The following is a 23,362-nucleotide window of genomic DNA, read 5'->3' as shown; positions in this document are numbered from 1 at the left end:
TGCCCACCTGATTCCAGGTCGCCAGGTGGCCTGCCCAGAGGCGCTGTCCCCACGCAGAGGCCCAGGCTGACCCTCACCTCACATCCCCCGGGAGCAGCACAAGGACCAGCATGAGGACCTGGGCCAGGCCTGCAGCCCGGGTCTCAGGACACGAGGCAGGATCTGAACTGGGGAGCCTGGCTCCAAAATTGAGGTCTCAGGAGACCAGAGAGTCCCCTCCACCCAGACCTGTATCCAATGGGGACCCACCTCCACCCTCTAGAGCAGGAGGGTCCAGCCCACAGGACTCAGTAATTGGTCCCAGGCTTGCTGCTCCTGCGGCAGGGCTGGGCGCTGGGCGGGGGGAGCCTGTGAGGGCTGTGCCCCGGGCAGTGCCTGGGAGGTCTGCCACCCCCAGAGCCCATACAGCCCCCACAAAGAATCACTGAGGGGGATTACCCAGCATCCTTTGCAGGCTTCACCCAGAGGTTGGGGGGTCCAGTCCAGGCTGAGGGAGGGAGTGAGCAGAGGGCAGCAGAGCAATGTCTACACGACACGCAAGCCAGCCGTACACTTTAGAGGGATCTTGCCCTCCACTGTACCTTTTGTCTGGGGAGTTAGGGGCTACACACAGGGCCCCCCAAGGGTGGGCAGCAGCCAACCTGAGCCTCAGGCCAGCCTGAGGTGGGTCCTGGAAGCAGAGGAACGCCCCCAAACTCATTAATCATCCACACTTTGGACAGAGCTGGGACCACAGCTTGGTGGCCAGAGAAGTCTTGGGGATCCCCCCTTGGTGGGTGTTGAGGGCAGGACTGCACTTGAGCAGGACCCCCATTCTAGGTCCTGTTCAACCTCCAACACTAGAGCCTACCTCACCCCCAAACCCAGGCTGACAGTCACAGGCAGACCACACACAGACACAGACACCCACATCTGAGGTGTTGTGCCCCCCCCCCCCCGCCCCTCCCGCACTGCCACACACACAGCCAGCCACACCCACACCAATCTTGCAGAGCCCTGGGGAGTCCTCACCCCCATTGTTCTCCCATCTGGACAGTGGGCCTGAGGGGCCAGGCTGTCCACACCCTTACCAGGCAGCTCAAAGCGGAGAGTAGCCCGACCCCCAAAGAGGTAGGGGGCACCCGGGAGCTCTCACCTTGCCCCAACCAGTCCCACCCATAGGACATGACATCCAGACACCTGGACCAAGAGGGAGGATTACTGGCTGGGGCCAGGCGAGGCCCTGGGCAGGTTGGGGGGCGGGCCAGGGGAGGTAATGCTGGGCTGCCTCAGAGCAGCTGGACAACTCCGGGCTTTCAGGGCAGAAGGGGGTCAGGCAGGGCCCCTTCAGGAACTGAAATTCTTTCACAATGGGGTGGGGGAGGTGGGGGGCACTGCAGTGGGGGACCCCAGATGCCTCCTTCCTGAGCCCCAATGACCATTGTCCCAGAACAGCTGCTGCCAGGCTGAGCCAGGCCTTGGAGACCCAGACCACACCCAGAGCCTCTGCCAGGAAATGACCCCCTTGAACCCACCCTTCCATCTGGAGTCTCCCCCACACCTGCCTACAGGGTTCACCCCTCACTGGTCAGAGGGGAGCCGGCCCCACTGGGAGGGGCCTGCGCACCCGTCTACCCAGGGCCCTCCGTTCTGGCCTGCCTCCCAGAGAAGCCAGTCTCCCTGACCCAGAGAACCCAGTTCCTTGGCTGCCTGAACATCAGCTGGGCTCAGGGTCCTGGAACTAGTGGCTGGGCCTGGGAGACCCGAAAGCCAGCCTGGAACCCCCAGCCCTTCACTCCTCCTCTGGCTGTTGGATGAGACCCTACAGGACCAAATCACCTGAGGGCCCTCAGGGGACCCCCGTGGGGTCCTGGCCTTCCCTGGGCAGCAGGGCCTTATGGGGAGCTGTAGGCCCCAGTGGGGTCCACCCCAGTCAAGAGTGCAGATTGTGCCGAAACCAGTTTGGCTCAGTGGATAGAGCGTCGGCCTGTGGACTGAAAGGTCCCAGGTTCGATTCCGGTCAAGGGCACGTACCTTGGTTGCGGGCACATCCCCAGTGGGAGGTGTGCAGGAGGCAGCTGATCGATGTTTCTAACTCTCTATCCCTCTCCGTTCCTCTCTGTAAAAAATCAATAAAATATATTTAAAAAAAAAAAAAAAACTAAAAGAGTGCAGATTGTATATGGCCCAGAGGGGCCACCAGGGACAGAGCATGAGGGCCTCTGGGTCCCTGACACCTGTGGTCACACCAAGAAGCTCCCCACACCTGGCCAGGGCTCCTGGCACGGTTGGGGGTGGGGGAGGGCGCGTCTGCGGAGCTCCAGGGCTAAGAGGGATGGATGTGTAGGAGGAAAACTCAGTGGGAGCCCATGGCTGCCTAGGATCCTTGCTCCACCGTCAACAGACCCACCCTCAGCAGGACCAAGTGGGAAGACCTCCCGCTCAGAGCCCAGGCCCCTCCTGCTAGGTGCCGGGGGAGGGGGGTGGGGGGGAAAGAGGCTGGGAGGAGGCCGGAAGTTCCTCTGGAAATCCTCCTAGGGCTGAGGGCTGGTAGGAGGGGCTCCCCCTCCCTCCTCCCCTCCCTTCCCACCTGCCCAACCCTGGGTCCAGCCTCACTCTCCTCTGCTGCCCAGGTGGCCTGAGGTGGGCAAGTAACCAGCTGGGACTGTCCCAGACCCCACCCCGCACCCAGCAGGCCCTGGGGAGGAGGAATGAGGCCTGGGGCTCCTCTGCCCGCCTGGCCCTTGGCCCAGGTGTGTCCTGTTCTGAGTGGGTTTGGGAGGGGGAGGGAGGACGTAAAGACCATCTTCCCCATTAACCCCACGGACAGGACTGAAAGGTCACGTGTGTGGAGGGTCGGGGACATTACACCCCTGGTTACCAAGAGCACGACACCCCCCCCCCCTTAAAGGGAGGGCTCTTTCCCAAAGCGCTTTTTACCTTTGAGCGTCAGACTCATGGAAGGACTTACATGGTGCTAAAATATGGCCCCTTCCTCCCACGGTAATCTAAGGGGCAGGCAGCCACCTCCCCCAGTTACCACCCGCGGGTCCGACTCCGTGGGTGGGGCGGCAGCTCATCTCTGAACGTCTGCCAACCCTGACGGCGCCCCTCCAGCTTCAGCCCACATCAGTGCCCTTTCGCATTCGGGGGTCTCTCCTTCAGAGAGGGTGCGGGGGGCACGACGCGAAGGCCGGGCGGAATGTGCCTGGAGGAGAAAGGGAGCCCCCGGGAGGGGGCGGCCTCGGCCCGCCCCGGCCCGCCCGCCCCACAGCCGATTGGCCCCGGGTTGCTATATCTGGGCGCCCACCCGGCGCGAGGCCACCGCCGTCCCCACCGCCGTCTACCCGCCCGTCCCGGCCCCGAAGTGACCGCCTCCGGCCCTCCGCGCTCCCGCGCTTCCTTCGCCCAGGCCGCGCCCAGCTGGAATGCAGAGATCGCCGCCCGGCTACGGCGCACAGCACGACCCGCCCGCCCGCCACGACTGTGTATGGGCCCCGCGACCCGGGGCCGCCGCTGAGCCGCGCGGCCCCTCCGCCGCCCCCGTCGCGCCCGCCTCACCGCCCAGCCCGCCGCGCAGCCCCGATCCTGGGAGCTATGGCCTCAGCCCAGCCGACCGCGGTGAGCGCCTGGCGGCCGACGAGTTGCGCATTCGACGGCCCATGAACGCTTTCATGGTGTGGGCGAAGGACGAGCGCAAGCGGCTGGCGCAGCAGAACCCGGACCTGCACAACGCGGTGCTCAGCAAGATGCTGGGTGAGTGGCGGGGCGAGAGGTGGGGGGCGGTGTGGGGGCACCTCTCCCCGGGAGGGCCGGGGCAGCGGGCGCGCGGGACCCCCGGAGTCGACCCGCGCGATGGCAGCCACTGACCCGGCGCGCCCGCAGGCAAGGCGTGGAAGGAGCTGAGTCCGGCGGAGAAGCGGCCCTTCGTGGAGGAGGCGGAGCGGCTGCGCGTGCAGCACCTGCGCGACCACCCCAACTACAAGTACCGGCCGCGCCGCAAGAAGCAGGCGCGCAAGGCGCGGCGCATGGAGCCCAGCCTCCTGCTGCATGGCCTGGCGACCCCGGCCCCGCCGCCCGAGCCCTTCCCCGCGGCGCCGGGCCCAGCCCGTGCCTTTCGCGAGCTGCCCCCGCTGGGAGCCGAGTTCGACGGCCTGGGGCTGCCCACGCCCGAGCGCTCGCCGCTGGACGGCCTGGAGCCCGGCGAGGCCGCCTTCTTTCCGCCGCCCGCGGCGTCCGAGGACTGCGTGCTGCGGCCTTTCCGCGCGCCCTACGCCCCCCCCGAGTTGTCCCAGGACCCTGGCGGCTGCTACGGGGCGTCCCTGGCGGAGGCGCTCAGGACCGCGCCCGCCCCCGCGGCGCAGCTCCCGGGCCTCTACTACAGCACCCTGGGCGCCCCCGGCCCGCTCTCGCCGCCGCCTGAGGCCCCGCCGCTGGAGGGCGCCGAGCCGCTGGGGCCCGTCGCCGACCTGTGGACGGACGTGGACCTCACCGAGTTCGACCAGTACCTCAACTGCGGCCGGACTCGGCACGACGCCGCCGGGCTGCCCTACCACCTGGCGCTGGCCAAACTGGGCCCGCGCGCCATGTCCTGCCCGGAGGAGAGCAGCCTGATCGCCGCGCTGTCCGACGCCAGCAGCGCAGTGTACTACAGCGCGTGCATCTCGGGCTAGGCCGGTCCGCGGCCTCCGCCTCGCCGCGCTCCCGCAGGGGATGCTGCAGCCGCTGGCAACCGCAGGCAGAGACCACGAAGCTTGAGCCCGGCCACCGGCCCGCGGGCCCTGCAAGGGTGGGTCCCACTTGTACAGGCTTTTCCAGGACGCACCCGGTCCTAGAACCTGTGGGCTGGCCCTGCCAGGGTTAAGTTTTCGAAGCGCCTAATCTTTTCCTGCAGTGTTTTCTAGAATCAGGCTGTATTTTTTACCTTGCCTTTTTTATATATATATACATAATACACTATATTTAAATTTTAAACTTTTAAACCTTTTCTTCCATGGGGTTTCAGTAATCAAAGCATCAATGTAGCAAGGGCTTTTTAAATAGGAGGAATCACAATGTTTGTTTGCTGTAAAGAAGGAGCCTGGAGCTGGTCCCCCTGGGCCAGGTGAGGCCACAATAAAGTGCCTCATCTTTGCCCCTGAGCACCCGCCTTGTCTGTGGTAGTTGGGGAGGATGGAGCAGTTCCAGTGGGGGCCCTGGACATGCCCTTCCTTCCAAATCTCCCTCGAGAGTCTTACCCCCAGCTTGGACCCCACAGCACCCACTTTTCCATCCTTCCCAGAGAGAGTGGGTGGGAGGCAGGAGCTGTGGGCACTCCCCATCCTCCCAGCCCCCCATTTCCTTTCTGCCCTACCCCATTTTCACTCAGGCCTCATAGGGTCAGACTACTGAGCAATCCCCTCACCCAAGTTTCCTCCAACTCGTCTCCTCCTTAAACTTCTTTTATGCCCAGGGACTGCTCAAGACCTCACCGAGGCTGTCAGGGTTAACACCTGGATGTAGACACGGCATCCTGGGCCCCGACTGTCATTTTCAACCCAGTGTCTCCAGAGAGGGCAGAGCCATGACACACCCATGATGCCCCCAGGGTCACCTGTCCGGACCAGAGCAGGGGGCAGGCCTCACATCTCAAGCCTCCCACTCTGGAGTCACATGGCACCGGCCATCTGCCCCCAGGATGGGGCCCTTCCCACACTGCCTCCTTGACCCCAGCTCCTGTCCAGCGCCCCCAGTTTTAGGAAAAGTTGGCAACAATCACCTTTGTGGGTGATTCCCTTGTGGGATCAAGTCCATTAGCACCCCCAGACCTGATTCCCCTGCACCAGCTCCTCAGGGCCTAGCAGGTCTTCTAAGCCATGGGGAGAGTCATGTGTTCCCCTGGTCTGTCCTGTCCCAGCCCCCCACCCCATGGTATATTTAGGGTCCTGCTGATCCCTGACCACCCTGATGGGGGGAAGTCACACTCAGTTTCCCACGAGCATGTGCTCTGGGGGGGAGCATGGTGTCTGATATTTGATGTGCAGGCCTGTGATGCAGGTGAAACTGAATCTAACTACACACCTGTGAGCATGCTTGTAAGTCAGTACGTACATGTGTGTGTGCACATGAGGCTCTGAGCATAGCTGCGATGCTGAGATTGTGACCATCCATAAAGGTGACTGTGTGTATGGTATGAGACTCTGTGTGCACACGGGTGTGCAGCAAGCCTGGGCCTGGCTGCTCATGCGCCCGTGTAAGCCTTGGTGTCACACACGGGGTCTGCTGCCTGAGTGTGTGTGGGTGAAAGGTGTGCGGCTGTTAGGAGGGTCCTGCCTCTTGGAGGTAGGCTGACATCAATCACCTGTGTGTTAACTGGCATGAGCCCTGCATCTCAGCTGGCAGAGTTGGGGAGCAGGACCTGGGCCCCCTGTCCCCACCCCATCAGCAGCAGGGCCCAGAAAATTCAAAGACAGGGATGGAGAAAGACAAGCTGAGGAAGCCAGAGATGGACTTAGAGGTGGAGAGAGATGCCTCCAGTGGGTGGAGGGACAGACAGAAATAGCCCACAGGACACCAAGAGCAGCACCCACTCCAGAGCACACGTGACGGCCAGCACACAGTGGGGCAGGCAAGCTGAGACACAGGCAAAACGGGTGGTGCAGTCCAGGCACATTTGTCCCAGCAGGGGAGGGGCTCTGAGGCGCCCCTGCTGGTCCTGGGCTCTCACATGGGAGAAGTGCTCATTGCCCATGAGTGCTCAAGCCACACCCACTCTCACAGCTCATGAACTCCTGTCCTGGGCCTGACCCTGCTGGGGGAACAGGTGGCCCACCCCCTGGAGCCCTGGATCAGCTTGGCCAAGGTGCACCTGCTGTGGCCCCTCCCAGGACTGGACACAACAGCTGGAGCCCAGGAGCCTCTGCGCAGGTGTGGGCCCTCCTACCCCTCCCCTACTCCCGACCAGGCAGATGGGAAGGAGGATCAGCCCGGCCTGTCCTCTGCCTAGAGCCACGTGAACAGCCCGAGGTCCTCCCTGCCTGGGCCACCGGTGCCCCTGCCCAGTGACACCCATGGACACACCGAGAAAGGTGCCAGGCCAGTTACAGGGCTGTAAGGGGCTGTCTCGGCTGTTTTCCGGCTTAGGCTGGAGCAATCTTCACACCCTTAATTCTGGGCTCCACACCCCACCCCATCTCACCGAGAGGCCCCCAGCCCCAGGGCCAGGGGATGAGGAGTTCCATGGATGCCTGGGGTGGCAGGACCCCACTACCCAAGGAGGGCAAGGCCCAGCAGCATACTCCCCAGAAGCCACTCCCTCAGTTCCAGGTGGGAAGCCAGTGAGGGTCCCCATGTGGAGGAGTCCCCTGCCAGGAACAGGGTCTGGACAAGGACCCAGAAGGGCCTCTCCCCAAGGGCAGTGTTTCTACTAGCTGCTCCTCAGCAGTGGCGCTGGGCCAGGGGAGAGGGTATCCTCAGAGGGCCCTTTGTCCAGATCCCTGCCTGGGGGGCTCACAAAGGGGCCTGGCTCTGCCCCAGCGGGTCCTAGGCAGGACCACAGCCCAGAGCCTGGGTGGCTCCAGCTCCAGGTCAGACTTTCCACCTCTGCCTCCTGCTCCACCTACTTGGTTCCCCAAGGGTCAGAGAAGGGAAGTCCCCACCCCACCCACCCATCCCCCCTCCCGCTGAGTCAGGCCAGCCAGGAACAGGCCCAGGCAGCCTAGTGCCCAGCGGGAAGTTCTAGTGCCCGGCCTGGCAAAGCCTTGGTTCCCACGCCCAGGACCCAGCCTGGCCCTGGAGTGACCTGCGGGGTTGTTGAACCCTTCCCAGCAAGCTGCCTGTGGGAGGAGGGTAGGGAGGTGGGGCAGAGAGCAGGTAAACTGCATCCTCTTCCCAGCAGACCCGGTCACCACCCTCAAGAACACTGTTAAGAGATACACCACCACCAACTCAGTGCTCACACACCAGCCCGTGATGCCATGCTGGTGAGCGAGCAGGGACCAAACCACCATGCCCTCCCCTGGACAAGCACCAGACAATCCAACCGCCCAGCTCACATGCTACAAAACCCACACACATTTTTAATGAACAATTCAGTGTTTTAGTATATTCACAGGTTGTACAAACATCACCACTGATTTCAGTGTTTTTCTATAAACCCCCCAAAGCCCCTGCCTGGCAGCAGTCCTGGTCCATTCTTTCTCACCCCAGCCCCTGAGAAGCGCCATCTTCCCCCTGCTCTGTGCACTGGTCTGCCCGGGACACTTCCTACAGAGCAGGTGTGGGACACCCAGCCCGCAGGCTGTGGAAGGCCTGAGAAATCATTTGGTCTGGCCCTGCCAAGGCATTAGGGGTGATTAATTAAATGTTTGATCAAATATAGCAGCTAATTTTTTTTTAATATTTTTTTAAAATATATTTTATTGATTTTTTACAGAGAGGAAAGGAGAGGGATAGAGAGTCAGAAACATCAATGAGAGAGAAACATCGATCAGCTGCCTCCTGCACACCTCCCACTGGGGATGTGCCCGCAACCAAGGCACGTGCCCTTGACCAGAATCGAACCCGGGACCTTTCAGTCCGCAGGCCGATGCTCCATCCACTGAGCAAAACCAGTTTCGGCAGCAGCTAATTTTTAAGTTGCTGATTTTGTCTGGCCTGAGGATGGTGTTACAAATATCCAAATGGCCCTCGGCAGAAACAAGGTTCCCCACCCACAGTAAGTGGCCTTTTGAGTCATGCTTTGCTCACTTAGCATCACATTTTCAAGGTTCACCCATGTACCAGCATCATCGGGCTGTTTCTTATTCCTTTTTATTTATTTTTATTTTTATTGATCTCAGAGAGGAAGGGAGAGGGAGAGAGAGAAACATCAATGATGAGAGAGAATTATCAATCGGCTGCCTCTTGCATGCCCCCTACTGGGGATCGAGCCCGCCACCCGGGCAAGTGCCCTGACCGGGAATCTAACTGTGACCTCCTGGTTCATAGGTCATTGCTCAACCACTGAGCAACACCTTCCAGCCTCATTCATTTTTTAAAAAATATATTTTATTGATTTTTTACAGAGAGGAAGGGAGAGGGATACAGAGTTAGAAACATCGATGAGAGAGAAACATTGATCAGCTGCCTCCTGCACACCTCCTACTGGGGATGTGCCTGCAACCAAGGTACACGCCCTTGACCGGAATCGAAGCTGGGACCTTTCAGTCCACAGGCCGAGCTCTATCCACTGAGCCAAACCGGTTAGGGCAGCCTCATTCATTTTTAAGTCTGAATAATATTCCATCGTATGGACAGACCACATTGATTTCTTGATTCATCAATGATGGACATGTGGGTTGATTCCGTGTCTTGGCTGTAGTGAATAATGCTATGAACATTTTGTGTGGATGTGTCTGTGTTAAAATGACATACATTTGTATCTCTGATAAACAAGTCTGAGCAAGTAGATTAAGCACCTTAAATCCATATGCTAGAGCAACTGCCCCCAAAAGGGGGGTCCAGAGCCTCTGAGCTCCAATCCCATCGACCCCTACAATCAAGGCCCACCCCACGCCTGCCGCAGGCCGGGGCGGGGCTCCCGGGGACAGGCGCCGCCTGGTCCAACGAGAGTTTTGGCCCAATGTGTGGGAGGCCTGGCCCAGGCCTGGGGGGAGGGTGTGGGGGCACGGAGGTTCCTCCTCTTCTGTTTCAGCCTACAGGCCCCGGCTTCCGCCGGCCCTCCTCCTTCCACAGCCAGGGCCTCCCAGGGAAGCGCCGAAGTGGCTCCCTCCCTACCCCGGCCCCACCCGGTGCCCAGGACCCTGTCCCCACGACCCGGCCGGTTCCCAGGAGCCCGCCGTCCCCCAGGCCCCGCCCAGTCCCCACGACCTGCTCCCCGCCGCCGGCGCTCAAGGAAACAGGAAGGGGCGCGCGGCGCTGGGAGGAAGCGCAGGAAGCGGTGCGGGCTTATCTGGGGCCGCAGCCGGACCCCTGGCCGCTCGCCCTGCGCAGGCCGGGCAGGGCGAGGGGAGCGGCAGGCAGGGGCGGACCCTGTGGTGCCCTGCCTGTTCCAGCCCCAGGCACAACTGTCACACTGGGCGATGGAGGGTGAGTCCCTGAATCAGGCTGCGCCCCTCCACCCGCCGGAGCGGACTCCCAACAAGATGAGACGCAGCCCGGAGGTGCCCAGGGGCCAGCGTCCAGCCCAGGGACGCCCCTCCCCCAAGCACACACGTCCCGACCACCTCATTTCCCCCCAAACAAGGACTGCTTCCCCAGCAGGTACCGGCTCCCTGCGGGTTCTGGGGGTAATTGGAGAGGTAGATGGTTGTTTCTGTGCTTACAAAGCTGGGTCTTTTCCTAGGGAGGGGCAGGATGGGGACTGTCGCTGAGCACTCCCCAGGGTCCCACAGGCAAGGACAATGGGCTGCAGCACCTGGCACCCACATAAGGAGTGTTTGCTTTGCTTCCTGGAGTGGGGCCTTGTTTGTTCCCGCAGCCCAGCTGGAGCAGGTAGCCTCCTTGCACACCTGCAGGGACGAGGTCCAGTTCAGGCTCACACGCTAGGGCCCTTGCTGGCAGGCTGTGCCCAGGTCTCCCTGCAGGTGCTTCCTCGGGCTCCTGCTCGGGCACTGCCCAGTCCTCAACACCCAGCACAGATATGGGGGCAGCCGTGGCTCCAGGAGCCTAGAACTGCATGAGAGGACCCCAGGGAAGGGCTCATACCCCACCCCTGGGCCTGTTGGCAGCGTAGGAAGGGGCAGAGGTGGGGTGTGGAACACACAGTGGCGAAGTCAGGACTAACTTCGGTTTTTCTAACCCAGAGACTAGTTTGCGAATGGCCCGGGTTCCAGATGTTCTTTCAAAAGCTCCCAGTCTAGGGAGTCCGTGGGACGGCTACTCTTCAAAGTCAGCCTGGCCCCTCCTTGCACGCTGTGTGGGGGGCCTGGCTCCCTGCTTTGGGAAGTTGCGCAACCCTGGCTAGTGCCCTGCAGCCCCATCTGCTGCGCGCTCAGCCCTCCTCTGTGTCCCAGCCCCTGCCTCCTGGAAACAGCTGAAAAGGCATGAGTGTGGGACAGGACACCCCTGGACCCAGCCCTGACCCCACCACGTGTGAGCCCCAGAAACTGTTTGGTTTTACACTGAGAGAACCAGGCTCAAGCCACAGGCCCAGGGCCTCATCAGGGAGGGCAGTGCATACCTGGCAGACGCAGGGACACGAAGGCCCGTGCACCAAGCCATGCCTAGGCACACAACCTCCCAGCCAGTGGCTCTGTCCCTGTGGGCCAGTGGGCCAGTCTCACTCCAGCTCTGCCAGCACTGGTCAGTCCCAGCCAGTGCTCAAGTGCCGTGGTGAGCAAAGCACGGAGGGGGTCCCAGTGCTGAGCCTGAAGAAAAGCCAGCACCTTGGGATCTGGACGGGCACCCGGCTCACCCTCTAGTCTGTCTCAGCAACAGTGTGGCTCTGTACCTGCCCCCAGACCTGACTGATCAGGACATCCCCACTCAGCCCAAGTGAAGTTTGTCCCAAAAGCCAGAAGCCCACCCTGACCCCCAAAAGACATATGTGCACACCCAGAATCTGAATGGCACCTTATGTGGAAAAAGGGATTTGGCAGATGTGGCCCTGAATCCAAGGGAAATAACCTTCCTGAGAGAGGAGGTAGAGATGGCAGCGACACAGCCTCCTCTACAGACACCTGGGCTGCCAGAAGCTGCGAGAAGCAGGAAGGGGCCCTCCTGTGGGCCCTGGAGGGAGCATGGCCCCTGACACGTTGGTTTCAGGCCAGTGATGCTGATTTTGGACTCTGGCTTCCGGAATCGTGAGCAAAGAAACTTCTGTTCTAAGCCAACTAGTTTGTGGTGATTTTTAAAAAATATGTATTTTAGTGCAGCCACTGTGGAGAACAGTATGGAGTTTCCTCAAAAAACTAAAAATGGAACTCCCATTTGACCCAGTGATCCCACTTCTAGGAATATATCCCAAGAAACTAGAAACACGAATCAGAAAGGATATATGCACCCCTATGTTCATAGCAGCACAATTCACCATAGCTAAGATTTGGAAACAGCCTAAGTGCCCATCAGCAGATGAGTGGATTAAAAAACTGTGGTACATCTACACAATGGAATACTACGCTGCGGTAAAACATCCATGCAACAACATGGATAAAGATGGAGAGCATTATGCTAAGTGAAATAAGCAGAGAAAGACAAATACCACATGATCTCACTCATTTGTGGAATATAATGAACAACATAAACTGATGAACAGGGACAGATCCAGAGGCAGAGAAGCATTGATCAGACTGCCAGACCTCAGAGGGAAGGTAGGGGAGGGTGGGTGAAAGGAGGAGATCAACCAAAGGAAGGACTTGTATGCATGAATATAAGCCTAACCAATGGACATGAACACCAGGGGGGTGAGGGCATGAGCGTGGGGGAGTGGGGGGTTAATGGAGGGATGAGAACACATATGTAATACCTTAATCAATAAAGAAATTTATATATATATATATATATATATATATATATATATATATATATATGTTGCTTTTTTACAGAGAGGAAGGGAGAGGGAGAGTTAGAAACATCGATCAGCTGCCTCCTGCACACCCCCTACTGGGGATGTGCCCACAGCCAAGGTACATGCCCTTGACCGGAATCGAACCTGGGACCCTTGAGTCCAGGTCAATGCTCTATCCATTGAGCCAAACCAATTAGGGCTAGTTTGTGGTGATTTTTTACAGCAGTCTTAGGAAACAAATACAGATAGTTTCTTTTTTTCTTTAATCATGAACAATCTATCACTGTTTTTTTGTTTTTAATCTTTATTGATTTCAGAAAGGAAGGGAGAGGGAGAGAGAGAGAGAGAACATCAATGATGAGAGAGAATCATTGATCAGCTGCCTCCTGCATGCCCCACACCGGGGATCAAGCCCACAACCTGGGCATGTGCCCTGCCCAGGAATCGAACTGTGACCTCCTGGTTCCTAGGTCAATGATCAACCATTGAGTCATACTGGCCAGGCCAGATGGCTTCTAAGGTGTGGGGACAGGGCCGGGGTCCCCCACACCCACAATACTGGCCCATCATCCAGGGGTTGGCATGTCTGAGGCCTCAAGAGAAAGGTCAGAGGGTGGGTGGGGGCGTTGCAGGAACAGGATCATGGGAGTTCCGTGTTCTGCTGGCTCAGACCAGAGGACTCCAACGCCCACCCCCCAGGCATTCAATTTGCCAGGACAGACCGGGAGGGCCTCAGAGAGGGGAGCTCACTGGGCAGGGGAAGGGGGAGGGGAAGGCAGGAGCCTGGACTGTGCTGCACACGCACCTCTATGTACACACTCAAAGGTAACCCCTCGGTGCACACTGACACAGGCACAGACACACACACTACCGGGTGGGGCCAGGGAGTGGGAGCATCTCACCCACTCATGTGGTCGTGGTCCAGGACCTGGGTGGGGATTGTGTCCTTAAAACTCTGAGACCTCTGCTCTTCCCCCCACCCCCCCAAGCTGCGGTTTGTGTGAACCACATGGGTGGATGAAGGGACTGCCTGTTACCATCTGCTTCCAGCACAGCAGGAAGACAGCATGGTGGGTGGGCAGCAGCCATGAGTGCCCGGAGGCCATGCCAGGCATGCTCTCCCCATGGCCCCAGGCCTGGGGCAGGTCCATGTGCTGGGAGCTGGCTGCCCGGGAAAGACAGGGGCCTAGTGGGGGCCTCCTTGGAGGGCCTGCTCACCTCCTACCCCTGCACTGATGCTAACTCTTACCTTCTCCAGCCCCAACTCAGCGGCCCCATGTCTTAGGCTCCAATCAAATTGGACCTGTTCCCCCTACCTGGACACTGTGCCCCCACAGGGCCCACAGAGCAGGAGCCCGGGGATGTGACTGCTCCATCCAACACAGGTCTGCTCCCCTCATCAGTGTCCCCCAAGTTCAAGAGAACACACCCAGGTGCTCAGGCCAGGACCCTCAGGTTGCCTAGACCTCCATCGACCCCTTCATATCCCAGCCTATTCCTTCAGCCTCAACCACAAAGCCCCCCTCAACCCCCCGCACTGGGTCTGCCCTAATCAGGACTCTAACATCCCTCCTCAGCTCAGCCCCTCAGGCTGCACCAGTTTATAAACCCATGTGTCTTAGCCCCAGTGGGAGCTCCTGCACCAGCCACATTCCACACGTGGAACGCTCCTTGGGGCACGCCAGCACAGGGGGGTCCTCCACTCAGAGTGTAGCCCCAGGGCTGCGCCTCGTGGATGGGAGCGTTAGGAGTGAGCCAAGGCTGAGCACTGAGCCAGGAGCCGGGCTCTCCTTCTGCCCACAGGCATATTTAGGTACCACCCTCGCCGCTGGGTCTTGCCCTCGCTCTTATACTTCCTGGTGTGTGACCTGGTCAAGTCCCGACCTGGTGCCTCGGTTTCACCTAGAAAACGGACAATAGTTCCTGCTGCAGGACTCAATGTTAACACAGACAGTGGGCGCTGGGCAGGGTCCATCATGTCCTGATGGTCACGCCAACGGCTGCCCCCTGAAGGCCTTCCTGCACCTCCTGCCTTGGCTGTGCCAGGACCTGAGGCAGGGCCTGCTTTGGGGTCTCCAGGTGCAGCCATCTCTGGAGAAGCATCCGCCTCAGCCAGGTGCTCTGCCTGCCAGACTCCCCCATGGCCACAGGCTGGACTCGGGAGGGGACAGACCCCAGGCCCATGCAGCCACAAGGGGGAGAGCAGGGATTGGCGCTCCACTCTGCCAAGCAAACGCAGGGCATGAGACAGTGGGTCTCTGGCCAACCTGTCTAGTCCCACAAAGGAGACCACGGCCACCCCTCCCAGGGCCGCAGGAAATGGCCTGGCCCCGCTTGCAGCCAGGGCCAGCGACTCCGGCTTCCCTTCAGGCCCGTTTCCTTTATCCGGCTGTTTTGCTGTGAATTCACAAAGCCCAGCCTTCCCTTCCCCTTCATCACCACCCCTCCCCCGCTCCAGAGGGAAGCCCAGGACACTCAACATGTCCCAGCACCTGCAGGAGTCCCCTCCACCCCAGCCTAGAGCGGCAGACTGAGCAGGAGCCCAGCGTTGGAAGGCGCCCCCTGCTGCCCGAGGTGGGGAGGGCAGCGCTTGTCCAGGTGTAAAGGAAGTGTACCCCAGGTTCCCCAACAGTCGGTGCCCCCAGCGCCCACTCCCAACCAAGCAGAGCCTGGGCGACCGCCCCCCAGCCAACAGGCAAAGGGAACAAGAACCGGACTGGCAACACCAGCTGTTTATTGAGGCCTCTCTTGGTGTGGAGGGCAGCCTGGTACCGGACAGGGCTCACATCTCCAGGTCCTGGGCCCTCGGGTGAACAGGGGCCAAGATGAGACCTGGGTGGGACTCAATGGTCAGCCAGGTCCACACGGAGCCTTGGTGGTCACCAAACGAGACTCATCCCAAGTAGCTGCTCCATCCAACACAGGTCGGCTTGCAGGGCGAGCTAGGGGCCCCGGCTGCCCACGGCTCGCAGGGCGAAGAGCTTCTCCCAGCAGGTGGCGAAGGCGTCCAGGGCTCGCAGCAGGAGCCGCCTCCGCCTACCACGATGCCGCTGAGGGCGTGGCTGGGCCCACCAGCCCCGGTGGCTCCACTGTCGGGAACGGGCAGTCAGCACCTATGCGTGATCCAGGAGCGCCCCCCGACACACACCCCGCAGCTCACATCCAGCCCCTGGGACAGGGTATCACTGCCTGGTCTGTGGGCCCACTGTGAAGCCCATATTGTGGGAGGGCCCAGGGTCTCTAGACTCTAGACCCGCACACACTAGGGGACAGGCGCACACCTGGCGCAGCGGCCGGCAGTGGCGCCGCATCACCGCCTCGGTGCGCAGGGCCACGGTCCAGGCAGCTCTCTCCAGGGCCCCGCGGGGGTCCCCAGCCACTGCTCCACGCAGGGCCCGACCCAGGGCTGCGATGGACACTAGGATACTGTGCTCCTGGGGAGGAAAGGGAGGAAATTGCGGGGCTGGGGGAAGAGCCCTCTGAGAGGCGCAAGTAAGGAGGCTGAAGGGCGTGAGTGGGGCATCTCCTCACCTTCTGGGCGCCACAGGAGGGCCCCACCCGACCCCGCCGTCCAGGGGCCATGGCATCAGTCTGGTTTTTCTGAACGAAATGGAGATGTCTGGAGCCTGGCCCGTCCCCTGCATCCCCCGGCCCTGCCCGCCTCGCAGCGGCCTGCAGGTCCTCGAAGATGACAGCTTGGTAGTGGCGCAGCACATCGGGGACACTGCAGGCGCGGGGCTGGGTGGGGACCGTGGTTCTTAGCAGCACCAGCAGGAGCGCCCAGAGCATGGGCTTGGGGGTTACCTAAAAGGCCACCAGGTCAGGGTGGGGCGCCCAGGCCTGTGGAGGGGTCTCCCCTCCAGCAGCCTCACAGGCAGTGTGCTCTGCCCCCAACCTTGAGGAATCTGAGCTGGTGTAAATGCAGATGTCATCCCAACATCCAACAAGCAGCTGAGGCACAGGTAGGGCCAGACAAGTTCCTGCTGCTTACATAAGTCATGGGATGCACAGCCGAGGGAATGGTCAGCAATACTCTAATCACTAGGCTGGTGCTGGGTTTATTGGGGTGATCACTTATTATGTAATGTCCGGTCACTGGGGTGTACACCTGAAACTAATATGATGTATGTCACCTGTAATTGAAGATAAAACACGATTTAAGAAGTAAGTACTACAATAAGCCAGCTCAATACTGAGTGGGTGAGGCTAGAAAGGAGACAGAGGCTCCAGAGCCCACAAGACTGTGGGGGCAGGGCTGGCCTAGGCAGGGTACAGCAGGGTGCCCCTCCCAGAGCCGGGCTCATTTCTGTGCGCCCACCCTCCCCACAGGAACCCTGGGCAGAACTACCTCTATCAGGGGCTCTACTACAATTAGCTCTGACCCAGGAAATGGGGGTCCCCCTGCACACCTAACCCAACCAGGACAGGGTGAGGTCTCAGAGCTCATGGCCACACCCCTTTAGAAGTGGAAGGCTTGGGGAAATCCCCAGACCAGAAGGGAGGGGGGGCACACTATGCCCCACCAGATATTCTGTTTAAGGCCTCCCTCCTCAGAATGGGGGGGGGGGAAACCAGCCCCCATGGGTAGAAATCCAACGCCCTCAGAAGCCCAAACATCGACGAGAAAGTTTTGTCTCCAGCTCCCAGCCCCGAAACCCACCCTCATGCTCCAAGATGGAATCCAACAGCAACTGGAAAATTAATCAAGTGAACTGAGCGAGACCAGGACTCAACTCCGCTTCCCAGCCCTGGCCAAGAGCCTCCCGGCAGCACCCAAGCAGGCGCCCAGGCCTGGTGTCTGCGGGGCTCCTGCACGGGCCACCTGGCCGTGGGAGGAGCAGATGCAATTAGCCGTGTCCCTTCTCAACCCTGGGGCATACAGGGGGATGGCCAACCCGGAGTGGCACCTCTGCCTGCTGTGGGTCAGAGGGCACAGTGACAGGAGAACAAGTTGGTACTGGAGGAGGGACATCCAAGTGGGCATGTTTGTTGCCCAGGGATCCTAAGAAGACCCATCTGTCCCGTCTCCCCAACAGGCACACATGCAAGCACGCGCACAAACAGGGCCCAAGGCTCAGCCCAGCCTGCAGACTCCCTGCCCCCAACACTTCTGGGAAAGGCTCGGCCCAGCACCTGCGGCCCGAACACGCAGGGCCAGGCTCTGTAGCCACCCAAGGGGAATTTTCCCAGTCGGTCCTGACCGGTCCGTGGGGCACTGAGGATCAAGTAGCCTTCTGGGGCTGTAACTGCTTCCAGCTCCCAGCCCCTGGGCCATGTGAGTCCCGTCCCTAGGCCTGAAGCTGCTCACCATGGGCCTCTCAGGGTCAGGCCCTCCCTCACTCCCGCCTGTGAGCCTCCAACATGATCCTGGGGTCCTCAGGTGGGGGTGCGGAAACCTCTCCAGGTCCGGCTCCAAGCCCAGCCAAAGGCTTCCCTGGATGGGCTGCAGCAGGGCGGCTGTGGCTGGGCTGGCGGCAAGCGGACAAGGCTTTTGAAGTTGGCTCCTCCAGCAAAGGAGGGAGGGAGGAGGGAGGCCCCAGGATCCCAGCCTGCCCCCTCCCACTCCCAACTCCGTATCCAATCGCTTCTCCAATTAACCTGACCCTGGACCCAGCAGTGCTGGGCTCTCTTCCCACCCAGTGGGTCCTGGATTGAGTCACCAGCCCCACAGACATGTGCTGTCCCAAAGGGGGTGGGGTGCCCAGTGGGCAGTACAGCCAGGTGGGGAAGGAGAGCCAAGTAAGTGGGGGGCCACCTGCACCCCCCATCTGGGTCTCCCTCTGAGGTTGGCAGTGCTGTCTCTCCCAGGAACCTGGCCACGACAGAACCAGCGAGGGGGACTTTATCCCCACCACGCCAGCACCACACCTGACACCCGGGGGTCCTGCCCCAGCAGGTCCCTGCGTGGGACTTCCCGCTGGTCCAGCACTCAGCTGCTGCCCCTCCTGGCTGGGCCTGAAGGACAGGGACAGCCTCTGGGACCCACTCGCCGGGAGGTGGAGTTGAAAAAGTGTCAGCTGAAGAAAAGTTGAAGTGCTTCCCAGGGAGAAAAATAATGTGCCTCAAAGCATTTGAGAAAACTACGCCCAAGACACTCCCGTGGATAATCCTGATGCTCTGGAACTTTCCAAGGGCCCTGCAGGAAGCCTCACCTGACATCAAAGCCAGAGGAGGTGCCCAGAAGACACGCCCAACTTGGGGTGCAGAAGACCACCCACATCCCTGTGGCCACAGCCAGTCACTGTCCCGCCCTGAGCCTTGGTTTCCACGTCACAGAAACGAATGAGCTCCAAGAAGCTTCAGGACTCAGTCTCGGGGCCTGGGCAGACCTCCCGCCTCGTCCAGAAGAGGTGGGAGGAAAGCGAGCCCAGCCACCTGTCTCTCCATGCAGGGCCTAAGGAGGTCCTTCATCCTCAGCTGCCAGTGTCCCGGGTAATCCCTATTCAGTTCACAGGTGAGGACAGCTACAAATGCTTTAGGAGCTTTGCTGATTATAAAGCAGCAAAAGCAAAGTCACCTGCAAATGTGAGAACATCTCTCACGGGTGACATCTTCCTCCAACACCAGCCCGAGGACCTCCCAGGCATCCTTTGGCAACTGGCTCTGGAGGCACCTGAGGACGTGGCTGTGTGCACTCAGACTCACAAAAGCCTCCCCCCTCCCCCTGCGAACCTGTGATCTGGTGCCCCCTCCAGAGGAGCTGCAGGCTCCAGAGGGGACAGACAAGTCACTAGTGAAGGTGCACTTCTTTTTTTTTTAAACATATTTTATTGATATTTTACAGAGAGGAAGGGAGAGGGATAGAGAGCCAGAAACATCGATGAGAGAGAAACATCGATCGGCTGCCTCCTGCACACTCCCCACTGGGGATGTGCCCGCAACCACAGTACATGCCCTTGACCGGAATCGAACCCGGGACCCTTGAGTCCGCAGGCCGACGCTCTATCCACTGAGCCAAACCGGTTTCGGCCTGAAGGTGCACTTCTACCACCTACCCCCCGAGTCACCTTCCTCTCTCAGAGGCCTCCCTGCACACGAGAGCGCTGAGCCATCCAGACCAGACTGTCGCACAGCACACGGCAGGAGGCCCAGAGAAAACCAACAGGTCACCAACCCTATACACTACCTAGAAAAACTTTAATTCCAGAGCAGAGACCGCTCGGGCCCCTCCAACTCCGTCCAGACATGGCAGGCAGGCACCCTCGCCCACCCGCCCCAAGACCCCAGCCCAGAGGGACCACCCAGTCAAAAGGTGTTCTTGATGCGGGCTGCCACCAGCACGAGGATCTCCCCGATCTTCCTCTGCCAGTTGGTGATGTCCTTGGACACAGCGCACCACAGCTCCCCGTGCCGTGGCTCGGCGTTCTCGCAGCGCCTCCTCACCTCCTCCCGCTGCTCCTGGGTGGGGACCAGAGGGCTCTTGAGACAGGGCTCCTCCCAGGCTCTTCCTCACCTGTCCCACTGTGCACATCAGCCCCAGCCTGGGCCCTGCTTGGCAGCAGGGCAGGGCCCTCCTGCTGGGAGCAGCACCCACTGCACCCCACCGGACAGATGACTTTGGGGCAGGCCTTGACCCAGATGTACAGCAGAGTCAAGCCCCTACCTCCCTCAAAGGCAAAGTCAACTTCTCGTGGGCACCCCACCCTGTGAGCCCAGGCTCCCCTGGAAGCCATACCGGGCAGATAGACCCACCGAGGCACAAGGACAATCCTCAGGCCCTGGAATCCATCCTCATTTCTACTGGGACCCCATCACCAACTGAGATGCTAACAGGCCACTTAACAGGCCCAAACACCTACATTTCAGGCTGAGAGGCTACAGAACTGTAACCAGCAAACAGCTGCAGAGGAGAAGCTGTCAGCAGAGCTGCTGTCCGTGTCCTGCCCCCCCCGGCCTCCCACCCTCTGGCGCGGGTGCAGACCTCTGTGCCGTGCTGCAGCTCAAACTTGTAGAAGAGGGCCCAGGCGTCCCCCAGGTCGGAGTCGATCTTCACGGTGCGGTGGAACCACTCCCTGGCCTTGGTGATCTTCCGCTCACTCCAAAACAGCCTGTCGGAAGCAGAAGGGGGAGAACCCAGGGTGAGCGGCCAGCGATGGCCTGGTTCCAGCCTCCCCATGTGTGGGTGCAGCATGAGCCCCGAGATCCACTGAGGCACCTGTCCTCCCTGCAAGCCCTGGGCTCCCCCAGGAGGCTGAGGAAGGGGCCTGGCCACCTGGAAACCGTGCAGGTCACAAAACTGGAGCCGTTCTCCAAGTGTCTAACCAAACTGTTTCTGAGAAAACCCACACGGAGGAAGGAACTTGCACTCCTTCACATCCCTCTTTCCTCCAGGTAAAATACAAGGGGATGAAAGGAAAATGACAAAAATGTGAACTAAGGTTTTGATTTGGGAAGGAAGGGAAGGTCTAGCCTGCTCCTGCCCATCAGGCAGCCAACCCCGAGGAGAGGGCCTCAGGTCAGCACAGGCACCTGGGCACGGCAGACACAGATACCTGGAACCAGGTCACGGGAGAGAACCACCCGCGACCATATTGAGGGTCCACAGAGCCCTCTGCACGTCAGGTAGGGCAGGACGGTGGGAGCACTTGCTTCCACCCTCCACCCAGCCCCGCCTCCCTCTTCGCCAGAGGTACCAACGCAGAGGAGGGCCCACTAACTCTCCACTCCAGGCAGCTGCTGGGGCCGGTCTGTAACGAAACGGAGTAATTGGATGCAATGATAGCTTGATTGTTTTTTAAGCCTTGTGGTATTCTTAATTGCTTGGTGTTAGATAAACTGTGATTTAAAGAGCACAAACCCAGATAGCAGGCACACAGAACACCAGCCTGGGAACAGCAAGGAGTGACTTGTTGATTTTAGCAAAGCCTTTTATGAGGTTTATGGCCGCCCTATCTGAGTGGCACACATAAAGGTCACTCTGGGAGGCGGAAGCACAGTACAGGAGGGAGGGAGCCCTGACAGGCCTCAGGAGCCTGTGGGAAGCCCTTGTCCCCATAGCTGTGAGAGAAGGTGCTGGGCAGCACCTGAGGAAGAGCTCTAAGGCCAGCTGGGCACATTCCCGGCTCAGGCTTTGACCACCTAGGTGCCACCTCTCCCAGGAGCAGCCCCAGGAGCCATCCATATGCAAGCCCTGCCCTGCACGTAGGTCCCACTCTTCTCAGGAAGTCCTCCTGCAAGCAAGCAGGGAGCAGCAGCTCTCAAGACGCTCCACTAACCTCACCCAGTGTTTCCAAGACCCTGAGCTCCTTCCCACGCCCCACACAGCTCACACCTCCCCAGGGAGCCCTGACCCAGCACCCGACACACAAACTCATGGTGTGAGGTCACTGACCTCCTTTTGCCCGGAGACCATTTGCCCTAAAGGAGGTGGCATTTCTGCAACCCAGGCACTGACAGCCGGACCCAGGGCCCCGATGGCTCCCAGGCCACCCAGGAGCGACATTCTCCCCTGGCCTGGGAGACAATTCCCTTGCTTACAGCCCTTTCAGCCAGAGGGGCTTTGCTTATGAATTAAATTGTGTGGACCAACATTCGAAGTCTGTCTCTGTCTTGAAACCCAGGGCACATATGTGTGTAGCTACAAAGTGGCAGACACAGAGGAGCAGTCCCATCTGAAGGACTGAACAGAGGGGACCAGGCAATCCAGGCAGCTCATGTCCGCATGGCCTCTGCTCCAAGAGGCCAAAGCGCTTCGCTACAGAGGTCTAGGGACCAAGGACCAGGGAGCCTGCCCTGTTTCAGAGACCAGGTGGACCCTGGCGGGAAGCAGCCCCGCAGGGTCTCTCCACTCACTTGGCCACGGCCAGGAGCACGTGGGGGTCGTGCTCACATTTCTTCAGGGCATCGACACTCTTGGTCTTCCTCTGGGGCCTGGCCTCAAGGAAGATGGCTTCAGACCACAGGACACCTGAAATTCACAAAGATGCCATACCTCAGACTCTGACCTTGGCTCGGAAACTTGCCTGTCCGGCCAACACAGCTGCCCGAGAGGAGGGTCCTGCTTTGGGGGGCACCACAAAGACCACATAAGCCCGCTGTCCCGCAGCCCGCCTAGGACCCGCAGCACCAAAGGCACAGACTAGACAACTTTCTGGGGATGACGAGTTGGAAATAACGAGGCCTCACTCCTGCTGACTAAGTAATTCCACATCCATCCAAGAGTCAATTGTAATAAAACCATCAGAAATGCTAGTCAAGATTCACACAGAAAGGTTGTAATACTGAATTAAAATCAGATTAAAAATTGAGTAGCAGTTGAGCGGTGCTGTCATATTTACAAAATTTTATAATTTGCATCCTTGAAGAGTCACCGATAATGGAAAATTCTCATCAACTTTTCAGCTTTTAAAAAAAGGCACAAAACTAAACATACTAGCCCCAGCCAGTGTTACTCAGTGATTTAGAGTGTCAGCCCACACACCGAAGGGCCATGGGTTCGACTCCCAGTCAAGGGCATGTACCTGGGTTGCAGGTTTGCTCCCTGCCTCGTTGGGGCGCCTGCGGGAGGCAATCTAGTTGATGTGTGTCTCTCACATCAATATTTCTCTCTCTCTTTCTCCCTCCATCCCTCCCTCCCTCCCCTCTCTTCTACTCTCTCTAGAAAGCAATGGAAAAAACATAAAAACTAAACATACTTCATTACTTTACAAAAAGCTCAAAGTAGTGGTCTCTGAGCAGTGGCTTAGAGGTGGTTTCATTCCCTTTCACTCCAAATCCGTTTATACTGCATGTGCATCCCTCACAGACTTGGGGTAACAGAGTAAAAGATGAAGGAAAGAAGTGGCAGCACCTCAGAACAGGAAATGGAATGCCCCTGACGGTGAATTCAGTTGCAATGTCTCAATGACCGTGTTAATAAACCTTCTGACTAAAGTGACTCATGCAAACCAAACACTG

The 23,362-nt window shown here is 59.5% G+C and overlaps 3 protein-coding genes across 4 annotated transcripts in view; 1 reads left to right on the top strand and 2 right to left on the bottom strand.

The window, feature by feature from the left end:
- Positions 1–3,407: 3,407 nt before the first annotated feature.
- Positions 3,408–5,118, top strand: SOX18 (SRY-box transcription factor 18; the record flags this gene model as incomplete). Its single annotated transcript, XM_080683445.1, has 2 exons — positions 3,408–3,735; positions 3,865–5,118. The coding sequence occupies 2 exons, from the start codon at positions 3,408–3,410 to the stop codon at positions 4,650–4,652; spliced, it is 1,116 nt and encodes a 371-aa protein (XP_080539571.1). The 3' UTR covers positions 4,653–5,118.
- A 10,290-nt stretch (positions 5,119–15,408) lies between these two features.
- LOC308256624 (uncharacterized protein C20orf204) lies at positions 15,409–17,132 on the bottom strand (the record flags this gene model as incomplete). Its single annotated transcript, XM_080684933.1, has 4 exons — positions 15,409–15,546; positions 15,748–15,900; positions 15,998–16,270; positions 17,127–17,132. The coding sequence occupies 4 exons, from the start codon at positions 17,130–17,132 to the stop codon at positions 15,409–15,411; spliced, it is 570 nt and encodes a 189-aa protein (XP_080541059.1).
- A 2,092-nt stretch (positions 17,133–19,224) lies between these two features.
- Positions 19,225–23,362, bottom strand: part of PRPF6 (pre-mRNA processing factor 6) — a 39,529-nt gene continuing 35,391 nt past the window's right edge. For both annotated transcript variants that reach the window (XM_080683162.1, XM_080683163.1), the window contains exons 19-21: positions 22,259–22,373; positions 20,388–20,514; positions 19,225–19,864 (exon numbers count right to left, since the gene is read on the bottom strand). In XM_080683162.1, the coding sequence (XP_080539288.1) occupies positions 19,712–19,864; positions 20,388–20,514; positions 22,259–22,373 (395 nt within the window). In that variant the 3' untranslated portion in view covers positions 19,225–19,711. The remainder of the gene's footprint in view (positions 19,865–20,387; positions 20,515–22,258; positions 22,374–23,362) is intronic.

The sequence above is a fragment of the Plecotus auritus genome (assembly GCF_963455305.1).
Source record: "Plecotus auritus genome assembly, chromosome: 8".
NCBI classification, from domain to species: Eukaryota; Metazoa; Chordata; class Mammalia; order Chiroptera; family Vespertilionidae; genus Plecotus; species Plecotus auritus.
This window is presented reverse-complemented; position numbering and strand designations above follow the sequence as displayed.